The sequence below is a fragment of the Belonocnema kinseyi genome, chromosome 3, assembly GCF_010883055.1.
Source record: "Belonocnema kinseyi isolate 2016_QV_RU_SX_M_011 chromosome 3, B_treatae_v1, whole genome shotgun sequence".
Lineage (NCBI taxonomy): Eukaryota > Metazoa > Arthropoda > Insecta > Hymenoptera > Cynipidae > Belonocnema > Belonocnema kinseyi.
The window spans coordinates 51320402-51339223 of record NC_046659.1 but is presented as its reverse complement, the minus strand read 5'-3'; the positions used below and the strand labels follow the sequence as shown (position 1 = coordinate 51339223).

Genomic DNA, 18822 nt, shown 5'->3' with positions numbered 1-18822 from the left:
AAATACAGTTAATATCACAATGATATACATCGCGCGCTTGTCTAACCGACTGAGCGCTAAGCCCTTTAGATGTAGCATAAAATTCAAAACATGCTTGTATGAACGTAGATAAGGCGACAACGTCAGGTCCAAAACAAAGCGCGGTTATTTTAAAGATATATATCGCGCTTCTTGAAACTGCTAAACGCTAAGCCTACAAAATATTACCACGAAATACTGACTGCTGTGAGGGCAGAAATAGTATTGGAGTTACTGTAGCCCCGAACTTTCGCTCTCGAAATCTAAATGAATTATAGAGCGAAGGGAGCGAAAACGTCAATCTTGCAGGATACATTTCTTATAAATGTCTATTAAGAATTTGGATACTAATCATGCTTATTGGATTAGATACAAGCCTCACATCACTTTTTAAGAATTGAAAGCCGCACTTAATGTTTCTAATGATAATTCAAACGAATTCATGTTTTCGAATGGTTAATGAAAATTCCGACGTCACTATTCTTTTACGGTTTCCTGAATCCTGAAACCATAAGGGGAAGCCTCCCGCAAAATTCAAGTTTTCCAGCCCCTTCACTCTTTTATTAATTTATGTTTCGAGAACGAAAGTTTGACACTACCCTAACTCTTAAACCATTTCTGCCCTCACAGGAGTCAGCATTTCAAGCGAGGTAATATTTTGAGCGCTTAGCGTTCGGCTGTTTCATGTAGCGCATGATATATAGTATATTTAAAATAACACGCTTTGTTTTGACCTAATGTTGGCGTCTTATCTGCAATCACGTAAGCATGTTTTGAATTTTATACTACATTTAAAGCGCTTAGCGTTCGGCTAGTTAGACCATCGAGCGATGTATATCCTTGTAAGATTTACTTCATTTAATACAGATCTGATAGGGACACCGTTTTCAACCATATAGCATTGACGTTATTAGGCCACTTTCATAAAAATCTAATAATTTAATCAAATGTTCAAAATCGAAGCTAAGTTCTTGAATTTTCAGCCAAAATTCGCATTCTAAAACACGAAAAAACCCCTTCTACTGACATTCATGGAAATATGACAACTACATCAAATTTTCCAAATTTTAGATAATTTTTTGATGTTTCTAATTTTAGCCCCAAGTTCGTTTTGTATAACTCGGAAAAACCCCTAGTATTGACTTTTATGAGAATATACCAATTAGTAACATTAGAACACAAATTTGTGAAATGTTCAGGGCATAATAGCCATTCCTACCGTCTTCCTTGCCTTTCACGAAAGTCTAAGTATTTAATAAAATTTTTTTAATTTTAGCCAAACTTCTCAGCTTAGACGCAAAATCCGTATTTTGAGAGACGAAAAATCTCCTCTTTATGACTTCCGGGAAAATGTACCACTTTTTAATAAAATTTTATTCAAATTTTTCGTTTAAAAATTTTTTAACCCTAATTCCTGTCCTGCGCTTCCACTCCTACTGACTTTCACGGAAATCTGCTAATTTAATTAAAATTTTCAAAAATTCAGTTAACTTTTTCAGTTTTTCAAATTTCATCTTCAAATTTGTATTCTCGGACTCGAAAACTCTTTTATTAACGACTGGGATGAAAATTCCTGAATTTCTTGATTAAAAAAAAATTGTACTTACTTTTATTGTTTTAGAATCTTTACGACATTGGTTTTGGTACGAGATTCTGGTTCTAGTTTTGTTATAGCTAGAAATATACTTGGAGCCGAAACAAGATCGCTAGTATCTGGAACGAGAAGAGATAAGTGTTGTTTTGGTTCCGGAAAGGGACGATTAATACATTGAAACCGCGGTTATATCCTCTCTCACTTATATCCTCTCGCGCTTATATCTCTACATAGATCTCATTTATACCCATTTGGCATCCATCACCGCCATGTTCGACGTCACAAACCAGCCAATCAGTTGCAGCTTGGTCATTTCCCCTTCGCTGAGCAGCATTGGTGGGATCCACTTCCGGGAGGATATAAGTGAATGTTTACGTTCTTGGACATCGGATATAAATACGGTTCTATAGTAGTATCTGCTTTTCGGGAACACATTCGATACGAGTCCGGAAACGTTCCTTAAAAAACTTCATTCGGATCCAGAGCGATCGAGTTCCGGTTTATGTTTGACAACTCCACAATTACTTAATGTGTCAAGAATAGAATGTCGTGGGCTAGAGATCATATTTCAAAATTCAGCCAAAGTTAAAAAATTAGTAGTAAAAAATGAGAGATCATAGGTCATTTCAAGTTTAGAACACATTGAGACCGCCTTATTTCAGTTGTATAATAACATGTTTTCTTTATTGATATGTAACAATATTGATAACAAAAAAGTTATAAAATATATACTGTGTGCTAAGTTTAAATAAATAAAATATATTTTATAATCAATTTTAGAACTTTAACTTTAAAATAATGGGTTAGAGGCTTCATTGCAATGAATAATACGATTAATCATTGCTATCATTTTTTAAATCGCTCAATTTTTCTCATCTTCCAACGTAAAGAGTTGCATTCCAACTTTTTTGAGTCCATCTCTCAATCTTTTACCAAGATCTTGGTCCACTTGAGTGAAATTAGCCACAGCTCGTTGAACAATGAAAGGGGAAACTCTTTTCAAACTTGTAACTAAATTGTTGACAAGACGAGTTTTTGCACCTGAATCAAGTACGTTCCTCCAAAAAATAGTCACTTGACCAAAATCATCTTCATTTATGGGCGTGTAACGATCAGCCTGCCCTGTTATATTAAAAGCAGGTTCCTTTACATTTGGCGTTTCTACAGGACCCTTGAAACTATTTGGATAATAATTTGGTGCTCCTCCTTGAGAATTGATAGACATTTTTCCGTCTCTTTGGTAATTCATTGTCGTCATTATCTTAAATAGAAATAAAAAATAACTAGTACTTACTCAAGATAGAATTTGGTGCACGAACAACTTCATATAACATTGTATTGCATAAATATTAAAGTGATGGTGATAATTTAAAAAAAAAATGAAAAAACATTCTACCTTATATGGACAATTAACAGGCAGCTGAAGATGATTGGTGCCAAGTCGATACCTGTGAGCATCACCATAAGCAAACATACGACCTTGAAGCATTTTATCTGGAGTTGGTTCAATGCCAGATACCATATGAGCTACATTAAAAGCAATTTGTTCCACATCAGAAAAATAACTTTCTGGATTTTTGTCCAGTATTATTTTTCCAACTGGTATCAAGGGAAAATCCTTGTGGGGCCAAACCTGTATGATGAATAAATTATCATATTTAAAATAAATTAAATGTATTATTTAATCAAGAGAATATCATATGGTGCTTAAGTAGCATAAGTTAATTAATGTTTGAGAATACTATTATCTTTTAATTTTGTTTTGTAGTGGGCTTTTCTATTATATGTATATGTCCAAAACGGATGTAAATTAGGGTGGTCTAAAAAAGAAAAGTTCGAATTTGGTTATCTCCAATAATGGCCCATTTTGTGACGTTCACAATAAAATTAATATGTATTTTTGTGGAATCATCGCACAAAATTAAAGGGTGCCGCCCATTGTCCTATTTTCCCCAGAATGATAGCATGAAATAACCTCTATTTTTGATAAATATGAGACTGGAAGGCGTAATTTTTAATCAATAGAGTGCATAAAGAACCTCTTAGAATAATTTTTTTGTATGCGACATCAGCATTTTTTTATTGTAACAACCCCCCTTCCAGCATGTTCAGAAAACCACCCTCTAAATCAGGATTAAGTATATTTCGGTCTATTCGTCGTTATTAATACTTTACAAAAGTTTTATTACAGTTGATGTTTAACGGTCTCTATTCTGTACTTAAAATAATAATTTTGATTACCTTTGTAACATCAAAGATGTTCCACCTGAAAGTTTCAGCTTCCTTTGGTGTCATTACTTGGATATAAAGTGTCCAAGATGGACATTGTCTTCGCGCAATTGAATTATAAAGATCTCGAATTCCATAATCAGGATCAGTACCACTTAATTCGGCTGCCCTATCAACTGGAAGATTTCTTATTCCCTGGTCAGTCTGACAATTAAAAAAGAATGTATAGTTTCTAAAATGTTATTTATAATAATTAAAAAAAGTTTTATTGAAATAAAGTTGTAATTGAAAATAGGATGTGCATACCTTGTAATGAAACTTGCAGTATACAATTTCGTCCTTTGCATTAACGAGTTTAAAGGTATGTGATCCAAAACCGTGCATATAACGATAACCATCAGGAATACCACGATCACTAAAAAGAAACATAACTTGGTGGGTTGACTCAGGCCGAAGGGATAGAAAATCCCAGAACATGTCGGAATCCTAAAAAAATATTACATTCATTATTTAAAATCCAGAACGTATTTAAAGAATCTAAACATCAGGGACTAATTCCATTTGATCTGAGCAAAAAAACAGTTTCTGTTTGTATGCAGTTACTTTTGAATATTCCAAATAAACCATTTTTTAGCTTGCAAAGTTTATATTTTGTAATTTTTATAACCGAAAAAAATTGTTTACAAACCCGCCAAAATGGAAATATTTGTCTTTAGCTTTACTGGAAACCCCTTAAAATTTTATTTTCTTTACACATACACGCAAATCCTCGATTAGTGACCGTTAACAGACATCGAAAATTATCGATTCGGCATCGTGCGCAAATACTCATTATGTGAAAATCGTTCTGGGTGTTGTTAGGTTAGGAATTTGTCATTGTAGTATATTCGATGTCTGGAAACGGTACACAATTTAAGGTTTTTCATTTTAGTTTTTAAAGAAAAAATATTATTTGATACATGAGAGCTCACAAGTGGATGCTCCCTAATTGGGTGAAGACACCCCTACTAAAAATTCCTATACAGGAACCTACATACGATCCAATATAGGATCCTACATAAGACCCTATATGTTTCACCTATAGGTGCCACCTATAGGAAATGACATAGGATCCTGCGAAGGATCCCATATAGGTTCCATCTGCGCATCCGTAGGTGTCATAGAATACTACTGCGCATCTGGATATGGTCCCATACAGAAACATATGGTATACAGAATCCTCTATGGGATCCTATATAGAATTATCACTCTTGGATCATCACCCTTGGACTTAAAATATTTTTAGCTGATTCTAAAAAAGTATTTTCAAATTCTTTAATCAAATTGTATGATGCTAATTCATAAGCAATAAATTGAAAATTATTATTGTAACAATACTAACAAGTTTCACAAACCTTTAAATTGGTAACCGGATTTCTTTTTTGAGTGTGTATGAAACTTGGAAACAATAGTGGATCTTTAATGAAGAAAATTGGCGTATTATTTCCAACAAGGTCCCAAACTCCTTCTTCTGTATAAAATTTTACAGCGAATCCTCGTGGATCTCTAAAAACAAACGGTTCATTTTAGAGCATTAAGCTATAATATTAATGTCCGCTGAGTTTATTTATGATTATAAATTATACTGATATAAATTATACTCAGCCAACATTCAAAATTCTCCTTTCATTTATTGTCTGGGAATCTTAACCTCAGCTATCAGAAGACTTCGAATTTCGAGCCGTGCGTTCAAGTGCCAAAGCAAAATTACTAAAAATATCGAAATCAAAATCAGGTTTGAGATTCTAAAACAGAGCCGATTGCATCGAAACATAAATCCGCGATTATAAAAAGAAAAAACAAAAATTAGCTACCTACCTATAAAGAAACATTACAATTTGCTTACTCAGCGAAACTCCACTATACAAATCCCTAAGAATTAAAACTGCACGGGTATAAAATACACCAAACTCTCGGTTTCACTCCAGGGTCAGGGATTGCCTCCAAAAATCATTGGTCACAAATCGGAGGAATCCACACGTAAACAGTTGGGGCCCTCTGAACCATTTTTCAATTGATATATATATATATATATATATATATATAGTATTGCGCAATATCGGCTTGTAAGTACCTGCGTACTGCGCTTTTCCACTACGCTGCTGGTGTTTTACGTGCACGAATGACAACAGTCTATCACCCCAAGAGCTGGGAAACTGTGTAGACCAGCAGTTTTGGGAAGGCTGAGACCGGGGACAGAATCCGAGAGTTTGGTGTATATAGAAATATAAATGATCAATTCCCAAACTTGATTCTCTCGAATAAATTGCTACGGAAATAAAAATTCACGGGAATCTGCTGAATGACAAATACTATAAAATAGTAATAATACTCTGCGCTTCCAGTGGGCGAAGAGTGAATTGTGTTTAACGCTTATTTGCGGCAAAAAAAGGTATGTTGTGAATATACAGGATATGTATTAAATAAAATAAATAAAATATTAGATGCTTAAACTTTGAATTGACATTACCTACATTTACTTACAGCGATTAGGGTAAACACGTGAATCTGAACATAACCTCGAAATAATGACAGATCGGCTCGGCATGTTTATTATACTTTAGATTTCTCTTGACCAAAGAAATGTTTTGCAGTTTTGTATATTTAGTATATTTATCACTGACAGTGTCGGCAGTAATAATTTAAATAATAGTTTCTTATTGTCAATTTAACAATCATTACTTTATAATCAGTTTAATAAGTTAAACAATATTTCTGAATTTAATAATATATTACCATTTTTTTTCACAGATCGATCATAGAAGAAATACGCATCAGGAAATGCAGATGGAATTAGTGCATTTCGGCTTGGTGTCTTTCAATAAACATTGTTGAAAAATATTTATCACTGGACCTTATCACAAGACAGGGAATTGATTAGCCTAAAATTAATAATCTGAGTCATTTAGATGGTATAGTCGTATCAAAAAGATGTCTCTAAGCAATTTAACTTGCCCGGAGTTTAATTAATAAAATTTTAAGGAATTTTTTTTATTTTAGAAAATGTTTTCTGTCGTCCTCATCTCAAAATTTGATTTGATCAACCATTAAATTAAATTAGAGACTCGCTAAGAACAGGAGTGTATCAGTAATAAATCTAGAAGAGAATTCTTAGACAGGAATTTTTATTCCAAGTTCTTTAAAATTATTTTTTTTTCGAAATTGCTATATCTACATTTGATTTCCAAACTGGCATTTGATCAACCCCTAAAATCAATTTTAAGACATTTTTCGAAAATGATTTCTCTGGACCTGATCCCAAAATTTGGTTTAATCAACCAATAAAATAAATTAAAGACTTGTTGGTGAGATAGGATTGTATTACACGGGAAAAATGTATACGTAAAAAAGTCACGAACTAGTAGCTAGGTCTCGGAAATAAGAGAAATTCATTGGACATTGATGTAATTTCGTAAATAATCTACGAATTTTGAGAAAGAATTGAAGAACTCGATATGACAAATCTAAAACCGCTCACTACTTTTTTCCCGTAAATAATTACAAAAATATTATGAATGATTGGGAAAAGTTTCACAGAGCACTCACGAGCTTGCCCGACTAATATGGGAACTTGACGTGGCCCGCACATACTCTCACCCACCCGCTCGATGCGTATGTGCACGCGTATGTGTAGTATTGAATTCGTCGGATGAGTGGCTAGAATTTTTATTATAGCTTCATTGTTAAGCCTGGATGGCTGCGCGTGTTTACGCACTCATGGTTTATGTTTACAAACTGTCGGGTTCGAGGTTTCAAATCCTCAGAGTTGTGCGAATTTATAAGTATAAATTAAATCGCTCAAATAAAAACTTTTTCCTTTTTATATTCAAGTCTAAAATGTTCAGGAACTGTTCTTAAAAAAAGGTCTTAATTTATTCGTACATTTTTCATAGAATTAAGGATTTAATGTTTGATTTTTTTATCCCGTATCCGAGAACTAGCTACAAGTTCGTGACTTTTTGACGGATAAATTTTTTCCGTGTAGTACTAAATCTAGAAGAGAAATTTTAGGTCGATATTTACATTCAAATTAAAAAAAAAATTATGTCATTTTCGAACTTGCTATATCTGGATCTGATTTCCAAATTGGCATTTGATCAGCGCCTAAAATCAATTTAATATAATTTCGATGGTATCGGTGTATCAAAAAAAATTTCGAAGCAATTTAACAAGTCCAAATTTTAATTAATAAAGTTTTTAGGAATTTTTTTATTTTAGAAAATGTTTTCTCTGGGCCTCATCTGAAAATTTGGTTAGATCAATTATTGAAATAAATTAGGGAATCGCTGAAGATAGCAGTGTATCGGAAAGAAATGTAGAAGCGAAATTTTAGGTCGAAATTTTTATTCCAATTTTTTTTAGAAATTATTCTATAATTATCTATTTTGTCAGGTCTAAAAATAAAATTCACACATTATTGGTATCTTATCAGAAAATAAAAATTCTTGAGTACAATTCAAAGCTACTCGAAATGTTATTTTGATGCATTTGTTTGAGGCCTCATTCAACTTTAAATTATGTTATTAGAAATGAAGACAACAGTTCTGTACATTTTACTTCAGATGTTATCTTTTCAATTGGCGGTTGTCTTATATTTATTATTGATTGATCAAACGAAATCTTAAGATGACGTCCAGTGAAAACATTTTCTAAAATAAAAATATCCCTAAAAAGTTTATTAATTAAAATTTGGGCTTGTTAAATTGTTTCGAGATTTTTTGTGAAACACCGATACCATAACAATTACTTAAAATTGATTTTAGGTCTAATAAAAAATCGCAATTTGGAAATGAGATCAAGAAATAGCAATTTCGAAAATAGAATAATTTAAAAACAAAATTGGGATGAAAATTCCTCATTAAAATTTCTCTTCTAGATTCATTCCGGATGCACTCCTATCCTCAGCGAGTCTCTAATTTATTTCAGTGGTTGATGAAAGCCAATTTTGAGATGAGGTCCAGAGAAAACATTTTCAAAAATTAAAAAGTTCCTAAAAACTTTATTAATTAAAATCCCGGCTAGAAAAATTGCTTTGAGATTTTTTTTTTGATACACTGATACCATCAAAATGACTTAAAATTGATTTTAGGGGCTGATCATATTACAGTTTGGAAATCAGATCCAGATATATCAATTTCGAAAATAAAATAATTTTAAAAAAAATTGGAATAAAAATTCCTGCTTAAAAGTTCTCTTCTAGATTTAGTACTGATTATATTTTGAGCCTCGTTCTTGAGATTATACTTTTCTTACCATGTAGTTATCTCCAAGTCCACTAGAATGCACAACCTTTAGAGACTAAAAAATATGTGGTCAGGGGCCCCAATATCGTCGCTACGGGCCTGCACCTGACCGGCTTCATTCCAGTGTCTCCAGAACGTGGGATTTTTCGACCCCCACCACTCTCCCATCTGGGAGCGACACATTCAAACGTAGCGTGTCGGTGAGTCGGATCTGCTACATGTTGCGTAGGCCAGCCTCCTGTAGAGCCGAAAATGCACGAGCACGATCCCGAGACCCCCGATTCCACGATTCGTTTTCGGTGGCTAACTGGCTATTTGGAGGAGTTTTTAAGTAAACTGAATTTCGCAGGGTGTCAAGAGAATGAAAGTTCAGGCCTTTTTGCGCAATTTTCTTGCACATTTTAAAAAAAATTGTAAAGATTTTTTAAACAATTTGTTAAGGTTTCATGAAAATGAAAAAAAATTCTTTTAAGTTTCTACAAATAATTAATATAATTTTTTATTTTGAAAAATTGATTTAAAAAATTACAATACATTTTAAACTATGTTTAAAATGGTCAATAAAGCATCTGAAAATTTTAAGGTGACTTTTTTCATTTTGCCGAATTTCAAAGAAAATCAGGAAAAATGTAAATAGTTCTTAATGATTAGAAGGCTTAGAAGGTCCGACAAGGTTAGAAACAGAACTTTTTCAAGATTGGTAGGAAAATTTTTAATGACTTTTTCTTTTAAAAAACGTACTTTATGAGAATATAAAAAAAAGTTTTTTGAACATGTGAAAGGATTTCCTAAAATTTAAAAGAAGACTGTATAAGATTTAAAAGCAAAATGTTTCAATTTGGTAAGATTATAATAAATAGATCAAAATTGAGTAAATGCAAAAAATAGTAAGAAGGATTGAAGAGATTCAAATTGAATTTTAAACTTAAATTCTGTTAGAAACTTAGATTTGTAAAGAATTCAAACATAAACTTTAGAAACTTTAAAGGAATTCCGAAAGATTTGAAGGGGGTAAAACTATTTTTCTTAAAATTCCTGGGGAAAATGTAAAAGAATATGAGTCAATTTTTTCACATTTTGTATTAAGGAGCATAATTCTTATTAGGTCTTCTTGTAAAATGTTGTTACACAATTTTTTAAATTGTATGTTGCATTATAACTCTACATTCAAATTTGAGTAACTTTAAGAGATATTCAGACATTTTGAAAGGATTCAAATATAATTAAAACTTGTAAAGATTTTTCAAGAATTTTGGAAGTTTTCACGAAAACGAAAAAAATGATTTTAGGTTCCTAGAAATAATTAAAATAATTTTTTATTTCGAAAGATTAATTTTAGGAGATTATTTTAAAGCATTTAAAAACATTTAAAAAGACGTCAAAAATTATCATAGTTTCTGAACAATTTTTAAGGCCATTTTTTTTTATTTGCAAAATAAAAAAAAATCAGGAAAAATTTGAATAATTTTTAAAGATTAGAAGACCTGAAAAGATTAAAAAAAAAGAATTATTTTCCTAATTATCGTGTGAAATTTTTTAATGATTGTTTATCTTGAAAAATGTGCTTTAAAAGAAAATTAATGAAGATTTTTAAACACATCAAACAATTTCCTAAAATTTCGAAAAATAGTGTAAAAGGTTTTAAAATCAACATTTCTTAATTCGATAAGATTAAAAAAGAATTTAAACTTCAGAGGAGTTGTAGAAACGTAGGATAAACTCACTTTAAAAACCTAAAAATTCTTGTAGAACAATAAGAAAGGTGCGCCTGGAAATTGTGTACAATTATCAGTCTTTAAAATTAAAATTCAAATGATTTTTTTAAAATTACTTTCAGCACATTTCTTTTTAAGCAGAATCCCCGATTTTAATCGCACGAGGTTCAATTATATCCAATCAGAATTAGTAATTATATAAATTTTGAAAATTAAAAAAAGGTAGTTTGGAATAAGTTGAATGAGATTTAAAAAAAGTTTATTTTAATTACACATAAAATTTGGTAAATTATTTCTAAAATTTTAGAAACATTAAAAATTGTAGTATTTAAATATACTTAACATTTAAGACGTTTATATTAAATTTTGATAAGATATAATAGATATGTATGCAAAATGAAAAAATAATAATAAAAGTCGATAAACGAAGGACTTTCAGATACTGAAAGATAATGATAGAAACTCCTTGGGAAAAAATGTAAATAATTTTTTTGGATTGAATTCTAACAGAAAATTGGAAAAAGATTACAGAAATTTTTTTATTATTTCCTAAAATGTCTAAAAACTAAGTAAAATATTTTTAAGCAAAATGTTGTAATTTTTCCATATTACTTAACTTTAGAAAAATTAAGGAACATAATTCTTTCAAATTTGAGTAAGTTTAAGAGATATTCAAAAATTTTGAAGCAATCTCCAAATAATTATAACTTGTAAAGATTTTTAAAAGAATAATTAACGTGATTTTTTATTTCCAACAATTAATTTGAAAATATTAATTTTAAACATTTCATAACATTGCAAAAGATTTCACATATTCTCAAAGCATCTGAAAAACTTTAAAGGCATTTTTTTTAATTTTGCAGAATTAAAGAAAAATCAGGAAAAATTTGAATAATTTTTAAAGATTAGAGATTGGATGGTCTGACAAGATTAGAAAAACAGAATTATTTTTCTAATAATCGTGTGAAAGTTTTTAATAATTTTAATAATAATTCACGCAGATTTTTAAACACATCAAACGATTTCTTAAAATTTAAAAGAAGAGTGTAGAAGATTTTAAAGCAAAATGCATCCAATTTGATAAGATTAAAAAGTTGAAAAAAGTAAATAATCAAGTAAATTCAGGAAGTATTTAGTAGACTTGATAAGATTCAAAAAAATTTAAACTTTATAAGTGTTTTAGAAACCCAAGATAAACTTTAGGAACTTTAAAAGAATCTCGAAAGGTTTCAGGAGAATAAATGTAGTTTCTTAAAATGATTGGAAAAATTTAGAAGATTATACGGAAATTTTTTTCTGCATTTTGAATGATTTTTTTAAATTTTTGATAAAAACTCGAGAGAGTTACCAATATCTTGAAGAATTCAGAACGTTTTAAATATATAAGAAATTTTCCTAATATGTTTTAAAATCCTTTAAAATAAAAATAAAATATTTTTAAAATCTCCTAGGATCTTTTCTGACACATCTGATATATTCGAAAATATTTTTTTTTTGATTTTCTTAAGAATCTTATAATAATTATTTACATATAAATTCATAAAAAAAACTGATAATACTTATTTCATTGTATATGAAATCTTTACAAAATCTTTAATGCCTTAAAATACTTATCTCAAGATTAAAAAATTTAGCTTTTACAATTTTATTTTAATTGTAAAAAAATTGTAATTGGAAATTGATTGTAAATAGATGTAAAATAACTCCAACCAAATTTATTTTATAAAGAAATATCTCATGATTATAAAAACAGAAAAGAACTGTAAAGGTAAGTCTTTGTAGCATTTTAATAACTAATGAACATATTTTTAGATTTTATAAATATTGACAAAATTTTATTTTAATATACATTGATTTTTATTTTTAAAATTCCTGTAAATACTTGGTGTTTTTTAAATTTTACGATATTTGTGTACCATGTTTGACCTTAGGGAATAGATTTCAGGAATAAAATTATAAAAGTATATCCATTAGTTAGTAAAATACTATGAATAATCGCCTTTCAAATTATAGTTGAAGTTGAAGAAATCGATATTTCTCTTACTCCACACATTTTTAATTGAAATTCCTTTCCACACCACATTGAAAGGAAAATTTTACAACATTTTTGTCAAATGATTAATCTTTTGAATGAGTTGAAGTTGATAACTTTTTGGCTTTTTCTCTTATAATCTTCGAAATTGTGATTATAGCCTAATATAGCATGAAAAGAGATGTATAAAAAAAGAACCCAGAGGACTCTAAGTTTTTTTATTTTGTTGGATTTAAAAAAATAATAGAAAATTTCTAGTCTTTTTAATAAATGTTTAGGACATTTAGAAGTTTGGAAGATATCAACGAATAATTGATAAATTTTGAGAAATTTGTTGAAGTTTTTAAATATTTCTGATACGTTTAAAACAAAATAAATTCCAAAAAAATATTTTTAACTTACACAGAAATGTTAAGAAAAGTTATTTTATCTCCTTGAAATCTTTCAGAATTCCCTTAAAGCTTATAAAGTGTATTTTTTTTAATCTTTGGAAATCCACATTTCTAAAAAATTTAAGTTTAAAATTAGATTTGAATCTCTTCCATTCTTCTAAATATTTCTTGAATTTACTGGATCATTTACGTTTTTTAAAACTTTTTAATCTTATCAAATTGAAACATTTTGCTTTAAAATCTTCTACGCTCTTCTTTTAAATTTTAGGAAATCGTTTGATGTGTCATACAATCTTTTTGAATTTTTTGTTAAAGTACAGTTTTATGAATAAAAAATATTTAAAATTTTCAAAAGATTATTCGAAGAATCATTCTTTTTTCTAATATTTTCAGACCTTCTAGTCTTTTAATTTTTAAGAATTATTCAAATTTTTCCTGATTTTTTTGCAAGTTTTAATTATTTTTTAATCGTTTCAAAATTTTTGAATATCTCGTAAACTTACTAAAATTCAAAAGCAAATTTTACAAACCAACATAAACAGAACAAAAAATGGCGCAACAAAATTGCGCAAGAAAGCTTGATAAGAATTAAATTCCTTATTTTTTCTAAAATTATATAATATTGCAAAATTACGAAATAATTTAAAAAAATTGTGATCCCGTTTTTAATTTTCTCTCAGAATTCATTCCATTCCATTTTTGGTTGAAAAATAATTTTTTAAATGAAAATCTAACTATACGTTTCAAAATTGAACTATTCTGTTGTAAATTCGATTGTGCGTATTTTTAAAAACATTTTTCATTTTAAAATTCATTTCTTCCATCGAAAATGAAACAATTTTAAAATTAAAGTTTTTTAAAACAACTATTTTGGTTGATAATTTAACTGTTCTGTTGAAAATTCGATTTTTTGTTGTTGTTGTTGCAAAAACATTTTCTAATACTAAAAATGTAACTATATTATTTTTGGCTGAATTTTTTTTGACAGGAAATTGACCTTTCTCAGTTAAAAATTCTTCTTTTCGGTAGAAAATTATTCTTCTTCTTTAAAAATTCATCTATTTTGATCAAGAATTCATTTCTTTGGATGAAAATGCATTTCTTGATGAAAATTATTTTATTTTGGTATAAAATGATTTAAAGTTCATCCATTTTTTTAGAAATTAAACGATTTTACTGAAAAATTGTTGGTTCTAAATTGATTTTTTAAACTGATAATGTAACCATTTTTCGTTGAAAATTCATCTATTTTGTAAACAAAAAATTTTGTTGTTTTAAGACTGATTTCGAAAATTTTGAATTTCTGTTTTTGGTAGAAAGTTCTTGGTTTGAAAATTAAATTATTTGTTTGCAAATTTAATTTTTTGCTTAGAAATTTCAATATTTTGTTGAAACATTATAATTTCAGTTGGAAATTAATTTCTTTCGTTGAAAATTCCATTTTTTTCTGAAAATTTGACTAGTCCATTTTTGATCAAATACTTTTTTTTTAGTTTAAAATTCGTTTCTATAGATGAAAATTGAACAATTTTGTTGACACTTTTTTTTCTCGAAAAATTTTCTTTTTAGTTATAAATTTATCTTCTTTGTTGGCGAATTATTCTTCTCTAAAAATTAATTTGTTTTAGATAAAAATTAATTTCTTTTTTTGATAAAATCGCATTTATTTGGTTTTAAAAATTAATGTTTTCAACTGTAAACTTCAGTATAAACTACAATGTTTAAGTAAAAGAATGTATTTTTAAAAGTAATTTCTTAGGTTGAAAATTTAACTATTTTGTCGAAAATTTGCTTTCTATTTGTTAAAAATCCATTGTTTACTAAAAATATGACTGAGGCATGTAGCACTAAATTTTAAACATTTTACACCCAGAAGTCTTGTCTCCTATATCTATTTACATAAAGTCAATTATATTTGCCTCTTCGCAATAAGTTGAATGGTTCTAAGGTAACTCGGGATTTTAAAACCTGAATAAATTTGAGGAGCAGCTAGATCGCGCGGAAGTATTTTATGTTGATCTTCGTGTTACTTTCTTTGTGATTGTGATTTATTTAACTATGAGTAGAAAAAGAGTGGATCCTGAGATCCTTGATTCGATGAATTTAATATTAAGTCGCATGCGACAATATTTAAACAATTTAACCGAGTATGATTTTTCATCGGACGATGAGTCGCTCATTACGCAGAATGAAAACCTGGTCCGTAACGATCCGGGATCTACCCTCGAGGACGACTATGGTGATCCTTTTGATTTAGCCGACGGCAATCTTCTAAACAAGGTAATTTTTATGCATTGTTTTTCAATATAATAACTCTTTGTTAAGAGTATTACGCAGTGTTGCACAATGCTGTGCGTTAACGCGCAATTTTTGCCATCGAGCTTGCACTGGATGCAAGACATGATAGAACATGCTTAAACGAGCTTGCACGTGTAGCAAGACGTTAATATTTGTTAACTGTTATCGAATCTTGAAACAAGCTTGCACGGGTGGCAAGACATATTTACGAAATGTAGTTAATGAGCTTGCACGAGAGGCAAGACGTCAACATTGTTTAATGTTTGAACTTTTCCAAATGTGTTTGCACGGGCGGCAAGACGTTTTTGTCAAATTAAATAATGAACTTACACGAAAAGCAAGACATTAATATTTTAATTCAATGTATAGGTACGAACATTAGCATTCATGGTGCTATACTTTCTACTTTCATTTTAATTTTTAGAATCTGTAATAGGAGAAACAAATATATTGACTGTAGACAGTATCCAGCCTGAGGCTGAAATAAATCAATGCTTTATGACATCTTGGGTGAGGATCAATCTTTATCAAAATAACTAGATTTATCCCTAGAAGAATTGCTAATTAAATAATAAAGAGACGATTTTTTGGAGGCTCCCGAAATGAATGCCCCAATCGAGTCGCGAATGTCTCTTGCAGCCAAGAAGAGGGATGCGTACAAGAGGCAAATGCAGAACACAATTGGTTCAGCCCTGATGGCGGTGGGCTCAGTTACTTCAACCCTCATTACCGAAACTGAGAGCATTGACCCCGTACAGCTCTGGACAAGTCTAAGCCCGATGCGTACCTTTTCAGAAATAACCTCGTATTGAAACTAAAGCAGGCCAAAGTAATTGATAGGCTCACTGCGGACGCAAAACAGCAGCCTTCTACAAGCGGCACACAGAACAAAAAAAACTTCAATCGTCCGGGGTTCAGGCCTGTCCCCGGTCCAGCAGGTTCAACTTCCTTCAGGCCTCGCTTACCCTTCAAAAACAACCAAAAACCTTCTTTCTTCCAGAAGCAGCAGTTTCTAAACCAAGACTCAGAACAAGTTGCCACAGCAGAAGAAAAAACAATAACTGAAGTAAGTAAAGTTGCGGGCCGGTTAAAATATTATATTGAAGAGTGGAGAATAATTACAGATAACGCATTTATTTTAGAGTGTATTACTGGTTATAAAATAGAGTTTGCCAGGCCGGTTATCCAGTATAGGGTACAGTTTACAAATATCTCGTTACATGAATTAGACAGATACAGAGATTCTTTAAATTTAATTCTTGAGAAAGGGGCCATTGAACTTTTTAAACCGCTCAAAAATCAGTTTCTGTCGTCCTACTTTCTCGCACCTAAACCAGATGGATCCTACAGATTCATATTAAACCTAAAAGCTTTAAACGAATTTATAGATCCTGTACATTTTAAAATGGAGGATCTAAAAACAGCTAGAAACATAGTTTTTCCTAGCTACTTTATGGCTTCTCTGGATCTGTCTGATGCATTCTACCTCGTCCTGATTCATGATTCATGTAAAAAATTCTTGCGCTTTCAATTTCTGGGTCAATTATATGAATTCACTTGTTTGCCTTTCGGACTTTGCACTAGTCCTTATATATTTACAAAGGTCATGAAGCCAGTTATGAGGCTTCTTAGAGCTGAGCACTTTGCTTCGGTCATCTACCTGGTTGTCATCCTCTGTATTGATGATTCCTTCGATAAATGTGCAAAAAACGTTAAAAGAACCTTGGCTCTTTTGCAATGTTTGGGGTTCTTAGTTAACACGCGTAAAAGTAATTTAAACCCGGCGAAAAATGTAAATTTTTAGTTTCTGTGATTGATTCCGAAAATCTCTCTGTACAGATTATAGATGAAAAGCGATTGTCCTTGGGTAAACTGGTCACAGATTTTATAGTCAAATCTGTTCACTCCCTTAGGAACTTTTCTAAATTAATCGGAAAATTGGTGGCCGCCTGTCGCGGGATTGACTACAGTTGGCTGTATTTAAAACAAATGGAAAGTTTCAGGGATACTATATATTGCTTTCGAAAAATGGCTGTAACTACGACGTTCAAATAACGATACCCCCAAATCTTTTGCCTTACCTAATTTGGTGGCAAAAAAGCATTAAAAATGCCAAAAGTTCGTTTAAGGACGGAAAATACGAAAAAACGATATTTACAGATGCTTCGGACTCGAGCTGGGGTGCCACTGATGGTTTAAGTAATGCATATAGATTTTGGGATTCCAATAAAAAACAGTGGCACATCAATCATAAAGAGTTGATGGTACACTGTAAAAAAAGATTTGTTTAAAGTTACAAAGTTTCGGAAAATTAAATATTGTATCATTGTTAATATCACACACTCCACTGTGTGATTTTACAATCTGCATGAAATTGTACGAAGTTTGAGATTTCGAGTGTTCGAAACCTGTCGCCCTAATACATTTTATTTTATTCTTTCACATAATGAATTTTACATTTTCGCATGTAAAATTATCGGCCGAATTGGAATATCACAACAGATTCGTAAAGTTACTCCGATACACGAGGGTCCTTTTATTCACATCCACCAGAGATGTAAAATTGAATAGATTTTTTTACAGTGTAGTCAAAATTGCGTTACAAAACCTAGCGAATAACGCACAGAATTGTCAGATCCTTCTCCGTATAGATAATATGACAGCGATTGCTTTCGTAAATAAGATAGGGGTACTAGATTTCCTAAACTACACGATCTTGCAAAGGAAATTTGGCAATAAGCAGAATGCAAAAGTATCTTCTTATTTGCTTCCTACATCCCATCCAAAGAAAATGTCGAAGCCTGCGCTTTATCAAAAATTGGCAATGATGAAATGGTGTGGGAACTGGCAAACTATGCATTTAATAAAATTATTCACATCTTCGGCAACGTAGATATTGATACTTATTTGCCACTAGCAAAAACACAAATTGTGCTTCTTGTTGTTCACGATTCCCGGATCCCGGAGCAGTTCAAATTGACACATTTACCTTCGATTGGTCGGGATATAACTTTTATGCCTTTCCCCCCTTTGCTGTTATAATTAAAGTGTTAAAAAAGATTAAAGCAGAAAAGTCTCCCGGTATAGTAGTGGTCCCTAACTGGCCGAATCAACCCTGGTACCCTCTATTTCATGAACTCTTAAATGCTTTAACTTTAATGCTTAAGGGCATGCGACACAGTGGAATTCCTACATTACCAACCTCTTTTTTCTATTGAACAAAATTTTTTTTTGAACCATAGAACTTTTTTTGTAAATCAAA

The 18822-nt window shown here is 30.6% G+C and overlaps 1 protein-coding gene across 1 annotated transcript in view; it reads right to left on the bottom strand.

The window, feature by feature from the left end:
- Positions 1–2273: 2273 nt before the first annotated feature.
- LOC117169073 (catalase-like) overlaps positions 2274–18822 on the bottom strand; it is a 38011-nt gene continuing 21462 nt past the window's right edge. Inside the window, exons 4-8 of the mRNA XM_033355188.1 lie at positions 5236–5386; positions 4148–4327; positions 3854–4045; positions 3009–3245; positions 2274–2873 (exon numbers count right to left, since the gene is read on the bottom strand). Coding sequence (XP_033211079.1) covers positions 2475–2873; positions 3009–3245; positions 3854–4045; positions 4148–4327; positions 5236–5386 — 1159 coding nt within the window. The 3' untranslated portion in view covers positions 2274–2474. The remainder of the gene's footprint in view (positions 2874–3008; positions 3246–3853; positions 4046–4147; positions 4328–5235; positions 5387–18822) is intronic.